Here is a 13,743-nt window from a genome sequence, read left to right as displayed (position 1 = left end):
GTGAATTCTCACAACGCTAGGTGTTCACATTTGTATACATTATATAAAAATCATTTCTGGCCCATGAGCTATGTGACTTTTTCTTTTTCATTCTCTTCAGATTAATACGTTTCAATAACAGAATAAAGTGCGTTTCTCATGAATAGTAAAATGGAACATTTGATGTTTAAAGAGCATCTAAAAATTTGTTACATCATGAATAGTATGAATTTTAATAAAATGTAACTGAAGTTATTAATAAAATAAGGTCTCATTTTAAATGTGACTAAAGTTGTGTGGATCCTAATAAATGAAAATATTAATTTTTCGTGGACGGATAAAAAAAAAATTATACTCCCTCTGTCCCAAACGAAATGTCCCGTTTTTCTTTTTGGGCTGTCCCAAACGAAATGTCATGTTTCCTTTTTTGGCAATACACTCTCTCTCTATACTTAATATTTAAATAATTTTCATCAACCCACTTTATCTATTTTATACACATTTCTTAATCTCCGTGTCGAAAAGAAATAGGACATTTCATTTGGGACGGAGGGAGTAATACTTTTTCATAGACTTTACCTTATATTTATTCAAGAGTTATGTATGCATCATGTATAATAATTATTATATATGTACAATCACTATTATACATTAATAGTTTTGTAATTATTTTCTATTGACAATTATTAGTCAACAATCCCTATGATTGCACGTTATATCGTGACCACAAATTCAGTCGAAAGAAAAATGACCAATAAATCATCAATCCATTTAGGTGAGCCTAAATTCAAATCAACTTTTCTTGGTTTGGTGGCGTCTACACCCTTACGACATTTGAGTTAATTTTATATTTAGGTGCGTTCTTTTTGGTTGTAAATTTACATGGAAAAATGAAGGATAAATAAAATTCTATCCTAAGTATTTTGGTTACAAATTATCCTACATAATCCTTTACTGAAAATCAAACGAGCTCTTAAAACATTAATCTACAACTCCTTAATTCACGTGCCGAAGCTAAACATGTCAAGATTCGTAGGATGGAGGGAGTAATTCATAACTATACGTCCCAATAATGGAATAAATATACTGTGAATAAAACAATATAAAAATAATAATAGAAAACAAAATAGCTTCGCCCTAGAGAAATTCGTAATAGTCCAACAGAAATTCGTCGAGAGATGAAGGCATATATTCTATTTTTAAATTTTGCCCACGTTTGATTGAGTGTTTTTAGAGGTTGGAAAGGGATTCAATTAATTGAATCTATTACTTGTTATTTGGTTTGGGCAATGAGTTAACCATTACCCTTACTTAAGGGTAACCCAATCACCCAATTTGTTACCCCTCAAAATAGAGGGGAAACAAAATAAAGGGGAAACAAAATAAAGGGAATCCCTTACTAATGATTCATTTCCATTGTTAAACCACAGTTAATAAAAGTTATGGTTATTGTTACCATTCCATTTCTTTATTTGATTCCATTCTCTTTCCATTTATCTATTTGAATCAAACGAGCACTTAAAAGTTTCGAATTTAACTTTTTTTGTTTAATAAGAGCGTGCATTGCACGCGCTCCACAAAAGGGAGATTGAACCTTATTTGAAAAATCGAGTAATACTCGAGCCTATGCCAACCCACAGTGGCTTACTCGAGTAAGCCACTACAGATGCTCTTACTCATTTCATCCCATAAGAGTGTGCATAATTGTTGGTGACACAAATTTTAACAAATGTGAAGTGGAAGAAATAGTCTGAAAAAAGAAAAATGCACACTTTTATGAGACGTCCCAAAATAAAAATTAGTACACACTTTTTGTGAGACATCACAAAATAAAACTGAAGTTGTTATACATTTTTTTTGCGGTTCATTTATTTTAATTTTCAAATAGAAAAGGTAATGTTACCCGAACCTTATAGTTCATTAATAATTGTCTATTTCATAAGGGCAAGTAACTTGAATACAAATATTAATATCTCATCTTCAACTTAAAAAAACTAAAGATAAGATAATATTATTGACATGTTTTTTAATTTTAGCGAGTAAATTTAGTTGGAAATATATTTAATTATTGCTGCAAATGGCAAAATAACTATGATATATTTATATTTATCTACGTTTAATACTATATTTTCAACTACATGGTTATAACGTAATAATCTTCATTACCTAACAAGCAACAATAATAACCTACACACCATATTGAGAAATCGAAATCAAATCGCTATCTCTTCGCCCAACTAAAAAACCTTCCCCTCACATAATTTCTTCTAATTCCTATCCTAAAAAAACTAATTCATATATATCTAAGGGTTAAATGTATTTAAATTCACCGATTATGGTCAAAAATAAATTTAATATGATTTTTTAAAATTCTATTTTTATACACTAGCTTTAATCATTGTCCAATTTTTGCAGTAATTTATTTTTCGATGAGTAAAAAAATATGTGGCAGCGACGCGTGGATATATAGAACAATATCATATGACTTTTATACATTTATACGACGTCGTTTGAGTAGGGGTGTGAACGGCGCCGTTTTTAATTATGTAAGCACAATCTGATCAGGAATTTTCATATTTCTTTTTTCGTTGTTCATGCTTCCAAGACTGCAAGAGCTTATGAGACAACTGCAAGGATAACTGAAGGTGTTAGAGAAGAAGCTATTGGTACTTCAACATCAACTATTTTACAACAAGATGCAAGAAAAACAATTGCAAGGGAGAAAGGTCAAACCGAATGAGGCATTGGTATACAACAATGCGAAGGTACAAGAAATATATAATTTATTTTCACCAAGACAAAGGGATCCGACCAAGAGGATGGAGGTCTCGAGTAAAAGAAGTGGAGGTTCGAGTGGTGATGGTGCGAGTAGTGATGATGTTGTTGCAACATTAAAAAAATTACACTGCACATTCAACCAGCGCACAAGCATTACACTGCAAGAAGTGGACAATTCTCGACATATCCATAAGCATCATCTAACTCATACATAGAACGTTACAAATTCACACATTTAAAAAAAAAATGTTTTTTCAAAGAAAAAAAATAGTATGAATCTAAATTTATATTTGAATAACATATTTATAATGTTAAATAATAATCATAAATATGCCAATAAAATTTGAATATTGATCCATGTCACGCTAATTATAAGGTTCCAACAATATATACATTTAAAGACTACAAATTCCATTCTAAAAGAAAATAAAAAAGAAGAAAGAAAGCAAAAAGGCAGCAAATTCCAGAATTCTCCTATCCTTGAAGGATGAAGCAGCAAATACAAAAGATTCTCTCTTCCCCACAAAACAAAACCCCTTTGTTCTTCTTCTTCTGTGTAGGCGTCAGCCATGGCATCTCTCCCTCCAAATCACTTTCAGCAATTTCTTCAGCAGCCACCCTCTCAGCCGCAGCAACAATCAAAATCATTCAGGTGACTCGTACGAAAAACTCAATCATGTTCAATAAAACATAACCCTTAGAAAAATCATTTTATATTTTCTTTCATCGTCAAAACTCCTCCTTTAATTTATTCCATTCATCAATTTGTCTGTTTACTTTGTTTCAGGGATATGTATAACAGCAACGTCGACGGCCAGATTTCGCAGCAAGTGCCCTACTTCAACACCCCCAATCTTCTCGATCATCACCCCCCTTACATCCCTCCTTGTATTTTCCCTAATCTTTCTCCTATTACTCTTCTCTTTTGAAGGTATTTTACTTTATTTTTAAAAATTTCTTCTCCAATTTTCTCAGTTCATGTTGCGGGGTTGGCGCCCGGCCCGGCCCACGAGGAGAACGGGCTGGAGCCTCAGTGGAATATCGGGCTCGAGGCCAAGAAAAAGCGGCCAATTGAGCAAGTTTTTCTGGAGAACAATCTGAATAACAACAATAGCAACAATAATTCTCAGATATCTTCTGTGGATTTGTTGCAGGCCCGGTCAGTGTCAACCGGGCTGGGCCTTTCGTTGGAGAACCCCAGATTGACGTCTTCAGGTGACTCGGCGTTGCTCGGGCTGGTCGGGGATGCTCTTGATCGTGAGCTGCAGAGACAGGATGCTGAAATTGATAGATACATTAAACTTCAGGTGGGAAAAATTTTGGTTTCTTGAAATTCTTCTCCCCTCCTTTGATTCTCAATTGTTTGATTGATTTGACAGCGTATCGTAGTATTGATGTTTCTGCTTGTCTAAAATGGATTAACCCCATTGCCATCGTGGATTATTTATACTTCGATTTTATGAATTGCTCGTCTTTTAGTAATGTGAAGAGATCATATTTTGGTTGTGTATCAATTGACTTAGAGTTTGTTCAATTAACATGATCTTGTAGGCAGCTTTTTTGGGTCCGGTGAGGGATTGAAATTTTTGACTCGCTATTGCATAATCACAAGCAAGCATTTGGGCTTGAATTGTGTTTGTGTTTCAAGGAAATCTGGTACTTGCAGATTTCTAAGTGATACTATTTCTACAAATTTTAGATGAAAACCATTGTTTGAATCTAGTGCGGGATCCGTTGTATAAAGATCTTTCTCTTTGTGTATTGTTATGGTTAGAAACTCTTATTTCTAATAGTGTGCAATAACATGCTTGATACAACTACAAGTTAGCATCATGAACATGTTCAAACCCTTGAAAATGGACAATGGCTGTTTGATTATAATCCTTTGGAAGCAGCAAAGTTATGTATACAAACTTCATTTTCTGCATATCCTAGAAATATCATATGGATATCACAGCCTCAAAAGTTACAAACTTCATCTCTAACCATGAAAAAAAGTGCCATTATAAAGTTTCCTAACATGTTTATGTGGGTAATTGATTTCCAGATTACAACGAAAACAGTCATAATAGATAAATTCATGTTTAGCATCACACAAGGAAACTCCTCACTCCTCAGTAGTTACTATCTAAATTTTAGGGTCTTCCCATCCATGCAAAAGTGCAGCTCTTTAGCTACTGGTTTACTTTTAACTAACTGTTTGGATTACTAATCCAGATTGAGGCAAAAAGTGCTATTCTTTTGCTACTGAAAACTAATTGTTTGTTGAACCTTAAGAGAACATACTAGTTTTCCTTGATGATTTTTTATGTTTATTGTGATTACAACGAGCTTGGTGTCATTTGACAGCGGTTTGTTTATGCTTTGACAGGGCGAACGCTTGCGACAAGCAGTTCTGGAGAAGTTCCAAGCAACCCAACTCCAGACTATGTCATACGTGGAAGAGAAGGTCTTGCAAAAGCTTCGGGAGAAAGAGGCAGAGGTAGAAGACATCAACAAAAAGAATGTGGAGCTTGAGCTGCGGATGGAACAGCTCGCCTTGGAGGCAAATGCTTGGCAACAACGTGCGAAATATAGCGAAAACATGATCAACACGCTCAAGCACAACCTGCAGCAGGTTTATGCGCAAAGCAGGGACAGTAAAGAAGGGTGTGGAGATAGCGAGGTTGACGACACGGCCTCATGCTGCAATGGCCGTCCGGCCGACTTCCAGCTCCTCCGCAAGGACAGCAGCGAGATGAAGGAGTTGATGACGTGTAAGGTGTGTAGAGTGAACCAAGTGTGCATGCTTTTGTTACCTTGTAAACATGTATGTTTGTGTAAAGAATGTGAAAGCAAGTTGAGTGTGTGTCCATTGTGTCAGTCCTCCAAGTACATAGGCATGGAGATTTATATGTAATTGGATTATGTGAATCTAACCCTGACTCTATCTTGTCCTAATTGACTTGCTTCTTAGACTGCTTCATCAATGCACTTCTATGGCATATTGAAATTTCATTGATTTGAAGTTGAAAAACTAGGATTGAAAAATTCTACACTTTCTGAGGTAAGAGGCTGGGCTTCACCATTATACCGAGCCCACTAAAGTGTTTTTAGTACTATTGGTCTCAACCCTCAACCTATAGCAATCGTGATAAGTCCATTTTTGTTTAGGTTATTATAGTCTCTTTTGTTTTTTTCCACATAAAATGAGTTTTATTTGTTTTTGAGTCTAGATTTTTTATAATGTCCCTAAGAATTTATTATTGAGGTGTTCCCATGGGCTTCGTAGGTTCATTGGATGATAAGCCCCCAAAAAGAAAGAAAAGAAAATATATTCACAACTTATGCGTAACTCTATATATAGATGACGAAGATGAACTCAATACAATTTTTAATTCAGCTATATATAGATGACTAAGATGAGCATACGTACGTAGCATTTTGAGAGAAAAAAAAAATGGTTCAATTTTTAGACTTGCAAAAGATGTTCCTGAAAAGGTTGAAGCTTTGTGGTTTGTGGGATTAGTACCCTGTTTTTTAAGAGATCCAGGCCCGTAATTTGTGGGCTGGTTCATTTATATTTTATTTTACTTTTCCTTTTTGGGAAAGAGGGACCATAATTCAAATATTGTGAAACTTGGATTGTGATAGGTAAGAATATTTTAGACATTTCAAATTATTTTTATTTTGTGGGGCGTCAGAATTTGATAATTTTCCATTAGAAGTTGAGAGAAAGAAGGCCCAAAAATGAGGTCCAGAATAAGGTCAACTCATTTGTACTTTCCTAATTAGCTTATAGTTTGGTCTATACGTAATACGTACACTTCGTATTTACTAAAAATCAAATAAATAAATAAATAAATAAATAAAGGGTATGTCCCTGTCACCTTACTAAATTAATAAGTACTCATTCCGCCCACTAATTCAAGACCTAAGAGGCAAAACCCAAATTTTAAGAAAAAATGTATTTTTATTAATTAGTTGAGTGGAGAAAGGGACCCACAAAGCGTATTGTTTATTAGTTGAGTGGAAAAAAAATGTAGTATTATTTATTAGGACCAACCAATTAAAATATGAATAAAAACTTACTAAAAATAGATAGGCCTTGAGTTGGTGGACGGACCAAAAAGGTAAGTAAACTTTAAATTAGTGGACGAAGGGAGTATAAGATATGGAGTACATTTGTTCGCACAAATATATACTTATGTAAATATAAGTATTTACCTTCATTCAATATAAAGTATTATATTTTCTAAACCCTAAACCCTATAAATTAAACCCTAAACCCTGTAAACTAAACCCTAAAACCTAAACACTAAATCCTAATAGGAGTATTTACTTTTAATAAGCATAAGATATACATTTGGTCGCACAAATGTATACTTATGTTAATATAAATATTTACCTTCATTCTATATAAAACATTATACATATCAATAATTACTTTTCCTTACGATAATAATTATTTGATCAAATAATAATATAATTATTTATATTTATTAAAAGTAATCATTGTTACAATAAAAAGTAATAATTGATATGGAGAAAGGTAATGTTTCAAAAATATTATATTTATTATAATTATTGTTGTAATCAAAAGTAATTATTGCTATAATAAAAAGTACTAATTATTATTATAAAGAAAGGTAATGTTTTTGAAACATTACATTTCTTCACAATATTGATGATAACTACTAATTATATTAACATAAGTATACATTTGTACGAACAAATGTACACTTTATGGTTATTAAAAGTAACAATTATTATAAACAAATGTAATAATTGATATAAAAAATGTAATATTTCAAAAATATTATATTTATTGTAATTATGCTTCTTTATAGATAATTTTTTGAAACATTATATTTTTCCAAAATATTGATGTTAACTACTTATATTAACATAAATATATATTTGTGCGAACAAATGTATATCTTATACTTATTAAAAATAACAATTATTATAAATAAATGTAATAATTTGGGGCGTGGGTCAAAGGAGTACGGGTCAAATGCGTGGGTCAGGGGTGTGGGTTTGGGGTGCGGGCGACCCGGCCGTATGGCGCACCGAATAATTAGTGATAAATAAATAAGCAGGTACGAACCAGCGGAGACTGTTGTTGTGCCAGAAACAGCTCAGTTTGAAGAATTTCTGAATGTATATAAGACAAATAAAGGATATAGAGCCTTTTTTGCCCTCCAAAATGCATAGGTTGAACATTTATGGAAACCGAGCAATAATGTCGAATTGATTGCTATTTTGCTACTAATATTTTGCAGTAAGTGTGACTGTCATACGACATTAGTTACCCTTATATTATAAAATTTTAAATTATTTAATATCGCATTTCTTACCTTTTAATGTGCACCTTGATGATTAAAATTAAGGATGTCAAAAAAGCCCGAAATCGACGGGTCGACCCGAATAGACCGATAAAAAAGATGGGTTATGACTGAAAATTTTTAGCCCGAAAAAATTTTAGCCTGAATGGCCCGAACCGAAAATAGCCCGAGCCCGATAGGGTTGGCCCGAAAACTGAGTGGGTTGGCCCGATTAACCGAAAACTTTCTTAATAATTGATTTCTAAACTTTAATACTTTACTTTTTAATTTGATAATAACATTTTGATGCTTGTATAATATGTTTTGATTTTTTCTAACGATTAATAATAAATATTTATGATATAAAAGTCAAAGAAAGATAGTAATTTATGTTATATCTATATACAATTTTTATCGGAAACAAAGTTAAAATTAGATATTATGTAAATTTACATTAAAATAACACTAATTTTTTATCTAAAATAAGGCGAAATATTTTGATTTAAAAAGTACGACATATTTTAATTACAATAATATGATTATCCATACAAAAAAATTATACATATAAAAAAATCGTAAATTTGTGGGCCCGAATGGGCTAGCCCGAAACCAAGTGGGTTAGGGTTAGGGTCGAAAAATTTTAGCCCGAAAAATTAAAAAACCGACTAGCCCGAACCGAAAATAACCCGAAACCGAATGGATTGACCCGAAACCGAGTGGGTTGGCCCGATTGACATCCCTAATTAAAATAATGTATAAATATTATTTTTGGGGGGTTATTGCCAGAAAATACATATACTTTGTCAATTTTCTGGTTTATATCATGACTTTATAATTTGGCCAGAAAATACATCAATTTTCAATTTAATTACAATTATAACATGACTTTATAGTCTGGCCAGAAAATACACCAAGTTTCAATTTATTCTCAATTATAACATGACCTTATTTAGATTATTTTTCATCATAGATGTATTAATATTTATTGTATTTATATTAAATTGTTATGTACAAAATATTTATAATTGATTGATTAATTTTTATAAAAATTATATATATCTTGTTATATATATATATATATATATATATATATATATATATACATTTTCAACACACAAATGCATATATATATATATATATATAAATTTGATTTTAATGTTCTATTAATATATTATATATATAATAAGTATTTATTTATTTAAATTATGAAATTATAAAATATTAGGACCAATAAAAAATTACGTACATATATAATAGAAACTATGTAAGAAGTAAATAATATTATATAGATGTATATTTATCAAATATATATGTATTTATATATAGTATATTGTGAGATGAAAAGAAAATTAAAAATATTTAATGTATTAAACTTGATATTATTATGCTAAATTAATTACAAGGTCATGTTATAATTGAGAATAAATTGAAACTTTGTGTATTTTCTGGCCAGACTATAAAGTCATGTTATAATTGTAATTAAAATTGAAAATTGATGTATTTTCTGGCCAAATTATAAGGTCATGATATAAACCAGAAAATTGACAAAGTATATGTATTTTCTGGCAATAACCCCTTATTTTTGGAGTACAAACCCTTGCATTGGAAAAACTATTGGTTACCTAATTATCATTTTTTTTTGGATAAAACATTGGAGTTGGCCTACGACCATTTCCAATGGTACTGCAAAATCTGTTTTGTAGTACCAATTAAGCTCCAATAGTCTCCAACCTCAAACTCAAAATGAGCTTGGGAACAGCGTCATATCAAATTTGAGTTTTCATTGTTTATCACACAAAAATATTTTATTAATTTTTAAAAATCACAAATTAACCCTTGTTGTTGGTGGATATTAATTAGAAGACGGATGTTGAAGTGAAACAGAGGAGAAGAAGAAGAAATGCAACGACAATCGCTGTTTTTGAAGAAGAAAAAAAAAATTAAAATGCGTGAAGAAAAATGCGGTTGTGCTTGACGATACTTTAGGTCTCCCATTTATATTTAGGATTTTTAAATTAAGTTTTGGACTTTCACATTTTGGGCTCAATTATTAATTTATGTTTTATTAACTCTACTAGGGGTCGAAATTAGCAGAAAATTTTGTTAATTTATGATTTTTAATTTTATTTATTTGGAATTATAATTTGTAATTATAAAACAAATTAACTTTTAACTACATGTCATATTAAAAAGTTCATAATGACTTAATTGAACATTTATAGGAAGAATATACTAATTTCGAGTCTTGAATTTTATGTGTATGTTGATTTGTTTGTTGTATTTTATTTTTCAAGTTATTTAATTTTTAATGAATTTTATTTTAAATTTTTTTATTTTTTGCTTATTTAATATATAATGAATTTAATATACTACTACTACTACTACTACTACTACTACTACTACTACTACTACTACTAATAATAATAATAATAATAATAATAATAATAATAATAATAATAATAATAATAATAATAATAATAATAATAATAATAATAATAATAATAATAATAATAATAATAATAATAATAATAATAATAATAATTTAATTTGATATAATATTTATTTTTACATGAAATTAGTAATTGAAAGGTTTTGGGGTGAATATATAATTTGAAATAAATATATAGGTATGACTGAAGAAGTATAAAAAGTAGGTGGAAAGAGCATATTTACAAAATATTGATTTGGATTTGACTTTGAGTTTGAATTTGATGTAATTAAATAATTAGAGTAGAATTACTGTTAAAAATTATATGTATTGGTTGCAGATGGTCTAAGCGATGACTCTAAGAACTAAACCAACGATTACCCAAAGCACAAAACATTTTAGGCAAATCGCAATTAAAGGGCATAATTTAAAAGAATTATGAGTATTGTAGTGATTTCGTATTTAATAATTATATAAAAAATGAATTGAAAATAATTTGTTATTGGAGAAATTGGCGGTTGCCATATACTCTTTTTGTTCCTCTAATTTAATCTCCTTTCACTTTTCACACGTATAAAGAAGATGTATTTAATTTAAAAAATAAAATAAAAATTCTTCTAATTTATACTCCATTCGTCCGATCGTCCCTGAAAAGTTTGTCCCAAGGAGAGCGGCACGAGTTCTAATAAAAGTTGGTAAAAAGTTATTTGATGATTGGGTCATGTACAAAAATAATGTTTAAAAAGTCGTAAGTAAAGTTGATGGTGGGGCCATGTATAAAAGTAGAAAGTAAGGAGATTGGGGCAAACTTTTGGGGGACACCCAAAAAAGTAAATTGGGGTAAACTTTTGGAGACGGAGGGAGGGAGTATATTTTTATTTTTTATATCCTTATTTATTACTTTCACACATATTTTCATATTTAAGTGAAAACATTGAATAAGGTTAGTTTACTAAAATAATATTTTTATATAATATTAATTGAGACTATCTTTTTGGGATATTCCAAAATAGAATAAGAGACTAATTTCACGGGAGAAGAGGGTATTAATGGTTGAATTTAGAGTAAGCAAAAATAAAGTGCTCAAGTTCAAGTCAAGCATTGTATCTTTTCTTTCATTGTATGTCTTACTCTTAAATCTTAATTTCGTTATTTTATAATTATTTATTAGAAAATAAAAAATATTAGTATTATATACTCCCTCCGTCCATCAATTCATGTCCTACTTTCCTTTTTGGTACGTCCACCAATTTATGTCCTATCCATTTTTAGGAACTATTTATACATTTTTAATTGGTGGGTCCCAATAAACAATACACTTTTTCTCCACTCAATTAATAAATAATATATTTTTTCTTAAAACATGTGTTTCCTCCCCTAGGTCATGAATTAGTGGACGGATGGAGTATTAATCTCTAATTAATATTTATCATTAAAAATAAAAAATTTGAAAAATTACTTGAACTTTGACTTAATTAACCTTAATAATATACTATTAATAAATATAAAAAAAATAATTATAAACTCTAATTAGATGAATGAACTCTATTAAATTATCTTCAAATTGAAATTAAAATTAAAAAAATAGTAATAATTTAAAATTATAAAAAAAATCAAAGTGAAACATGATGAAACTAAACAAATTACGGGGGATCCCAAGTGCCTTTGCCCCACTAAATCTAACGAGGGCATTTATGATCTTTAACGAAATGCGAACAATATCATATTTACACATAATAATAAGGGTTAATTGCCCCTAAATACACCACTTTTCCTTGAATTCTACAATTGCACATCATCTTTAAAATTCGCCCTTAAATACACAATCTTTCCTTGAATTCTACAATTGCACATCACCTTTAAATCCGCCCCAAAATACATTACCTTTATATTTTTTTTTCTGTTTTTGCACATGACTAAAAAATCCTCAAGAAATAAATTAAAGTGTTAATTTATAAATTTAAATATCTTTTTATCAGCGGAAATATAGTAAAATAAAACTTTAATTAGATTAGGGTGTTACCACTTTAAATGACGTGGCTTCCAGATTGGCAAAACTGTATCGTTTTGAATGTTATGATCGTATGTGTTACAATTTTATTAACGTGGACAATAATTGCATGTTCTCACACTAAGTATACTATGTATGCTTATCCCATATTTAATATTTCAGGTAAATGACATTGGAGGCGCGTGGAGAGTCGAATGGGCGCGTCGAACCTCTTTAAAAAAAATAAAAAAAAAATGTTTCTTTCAAACTCATTATATTATTCATGTGGTACTTTTGATTATTGTAACTCTAAATTCCAAATTATATCGAATTCGTGTGAAATTTATTAAAATAAAAGTTTCATTTTATTTTCTCAATGTCATGACTTGTTTATTTTTTTAATTCAAGTTCTTTCTAAAAATTTATTAGAGAATTTATTTCTTTACGAAAATACTTATATATATATATATAATTTTAAACTTTATAAAGAATTTTATTTTATTATATTTCCGCTGCTAAAAAGATATTTAAATTTATAAATTAACACTTTAATTTATTTCTTGAGGATTTTTTAGTCATGTGCAAAAACAGAAAAAATATAAAGGTGATGTATTTTGGGGCGGAAATAAGGTGATGTGCAATTGTAGAATTCAAGGAAATGTGGTGTATTTAGGGGCGAATTTTAAAGGTGACGTGCAATTGTAGAATTCAAGGAAAGGTTGTGTATTTAGGGACAATTAACCATAATAATAACATAGGCTATAGCAACTAAAAAAAAGAAAAAGAAAAAAACTTAGGCGATTGCTACGAGGTCCATCATAAAGGTTTCACGATAACCATTCCTAGAGCATAGGGAAACACTTTATGGAAATTTACTTATATTACGAATTCGCACTCTATTCTTTTCAGTAAATATATATATAATCACTTCCTCTTAAACTTTCGACGTTTAATATTAATTAATTCAAAGGGTATATATACTGAGCAAGTACCCTAAAAAATTTAACGAGGCTCGGCCCTTAGTTAGCGTCTTGTGATTTCAATGGATTTTTTTGATTTTCTTTTTCTTCAAAAAACTTAACTCAGCAAGTACACTAAAGGCTGATTTTCTTGCAGTAACCGTTTACAATAATATAACTGATCCTACTATCCTAGTGAGCTTTGTTGAATACGATTGGATCTAAATTATATTGATCAAATCTTGTACAAGTAGTGACTACTTTGGAATTAAAAAACTAAACAAGGTGTAGATTTTGAAGAAA

The 13,743-nt window shown here is 30.0% G+C and overlaps 1 protein-coding gene across 1 annotated transcript; it reads left to right on the top strand.

Moving 5' to 3' along the window:
* The first annotated feature begins 3,113 nt into the window (after positions 1-3,113).
* On the top strand, positions 3,114-5,726 carry LOC130998131 (probable BOI-related E3 ubiquitin-protein ligase 2). Its single transcript, XM_057923566.1, has 4 exons — positions 3,114-3,409; positions 3,545-3,645; positions 3,733-4,064; positions 5,129-5,726. The coding sequence occupies exons 1-4, from the start codon at positions 3,327-3,329 to the stop codon at positions 5,654-5,656; spliced, it is 1,044 nt and encodes a 347-aa protein (XP_057779549.1). The 5' UTR covers positions 3,114-3,326; the 3' UTR covers positions 5,657-5,726.
* Positions 5,727-13,743: the final 8,017 nt, after the last annotated feature.

The sequence above is a fragment of the Salvia miltiorrhiza genome, chromosome 1, assembly GCF_028751815.1.
Source record: "Salvia miltiorrhiza cultivar Shanhuang (shh) chromosome 1, IMPLAD_Smil_shh, whole genome shotgun sequence".
NCBI lineage: Eukaryota > Viridiplantae > Streptophyta > Magnoliopsida > Lamiales > Lamiaceae > Salvia > Salvia miltiorrhiza.
This window is presented reverse-complemented; position numbering and strand designations above follow the sequence as displayed.

Bases quoted from the DNA above. Each gene is read 5' to 3' on its own strand.
- LOC130998131 (XM_057923566.1), top strand. From the start codon at position 3,327: ATGGCATCTCTCCCTCCAAATCACTTTCAGCAATTTCTTCAGCAGCCA. The intron at 3,410-3,544 runs GTGACTCGTACG...ACTTTGTTTCAG, and splicing joins CAACAATCAAAATCATTCAG to GGATATGTATAACAGCAACG. The intron at 3,646-3,732 runs GTATTTTCCCTA...CAATTTTCTCAG, and splicing joins CCCCCCTTACATCCCTCCTT to TTCATGTTGCGGGGTTGGCG.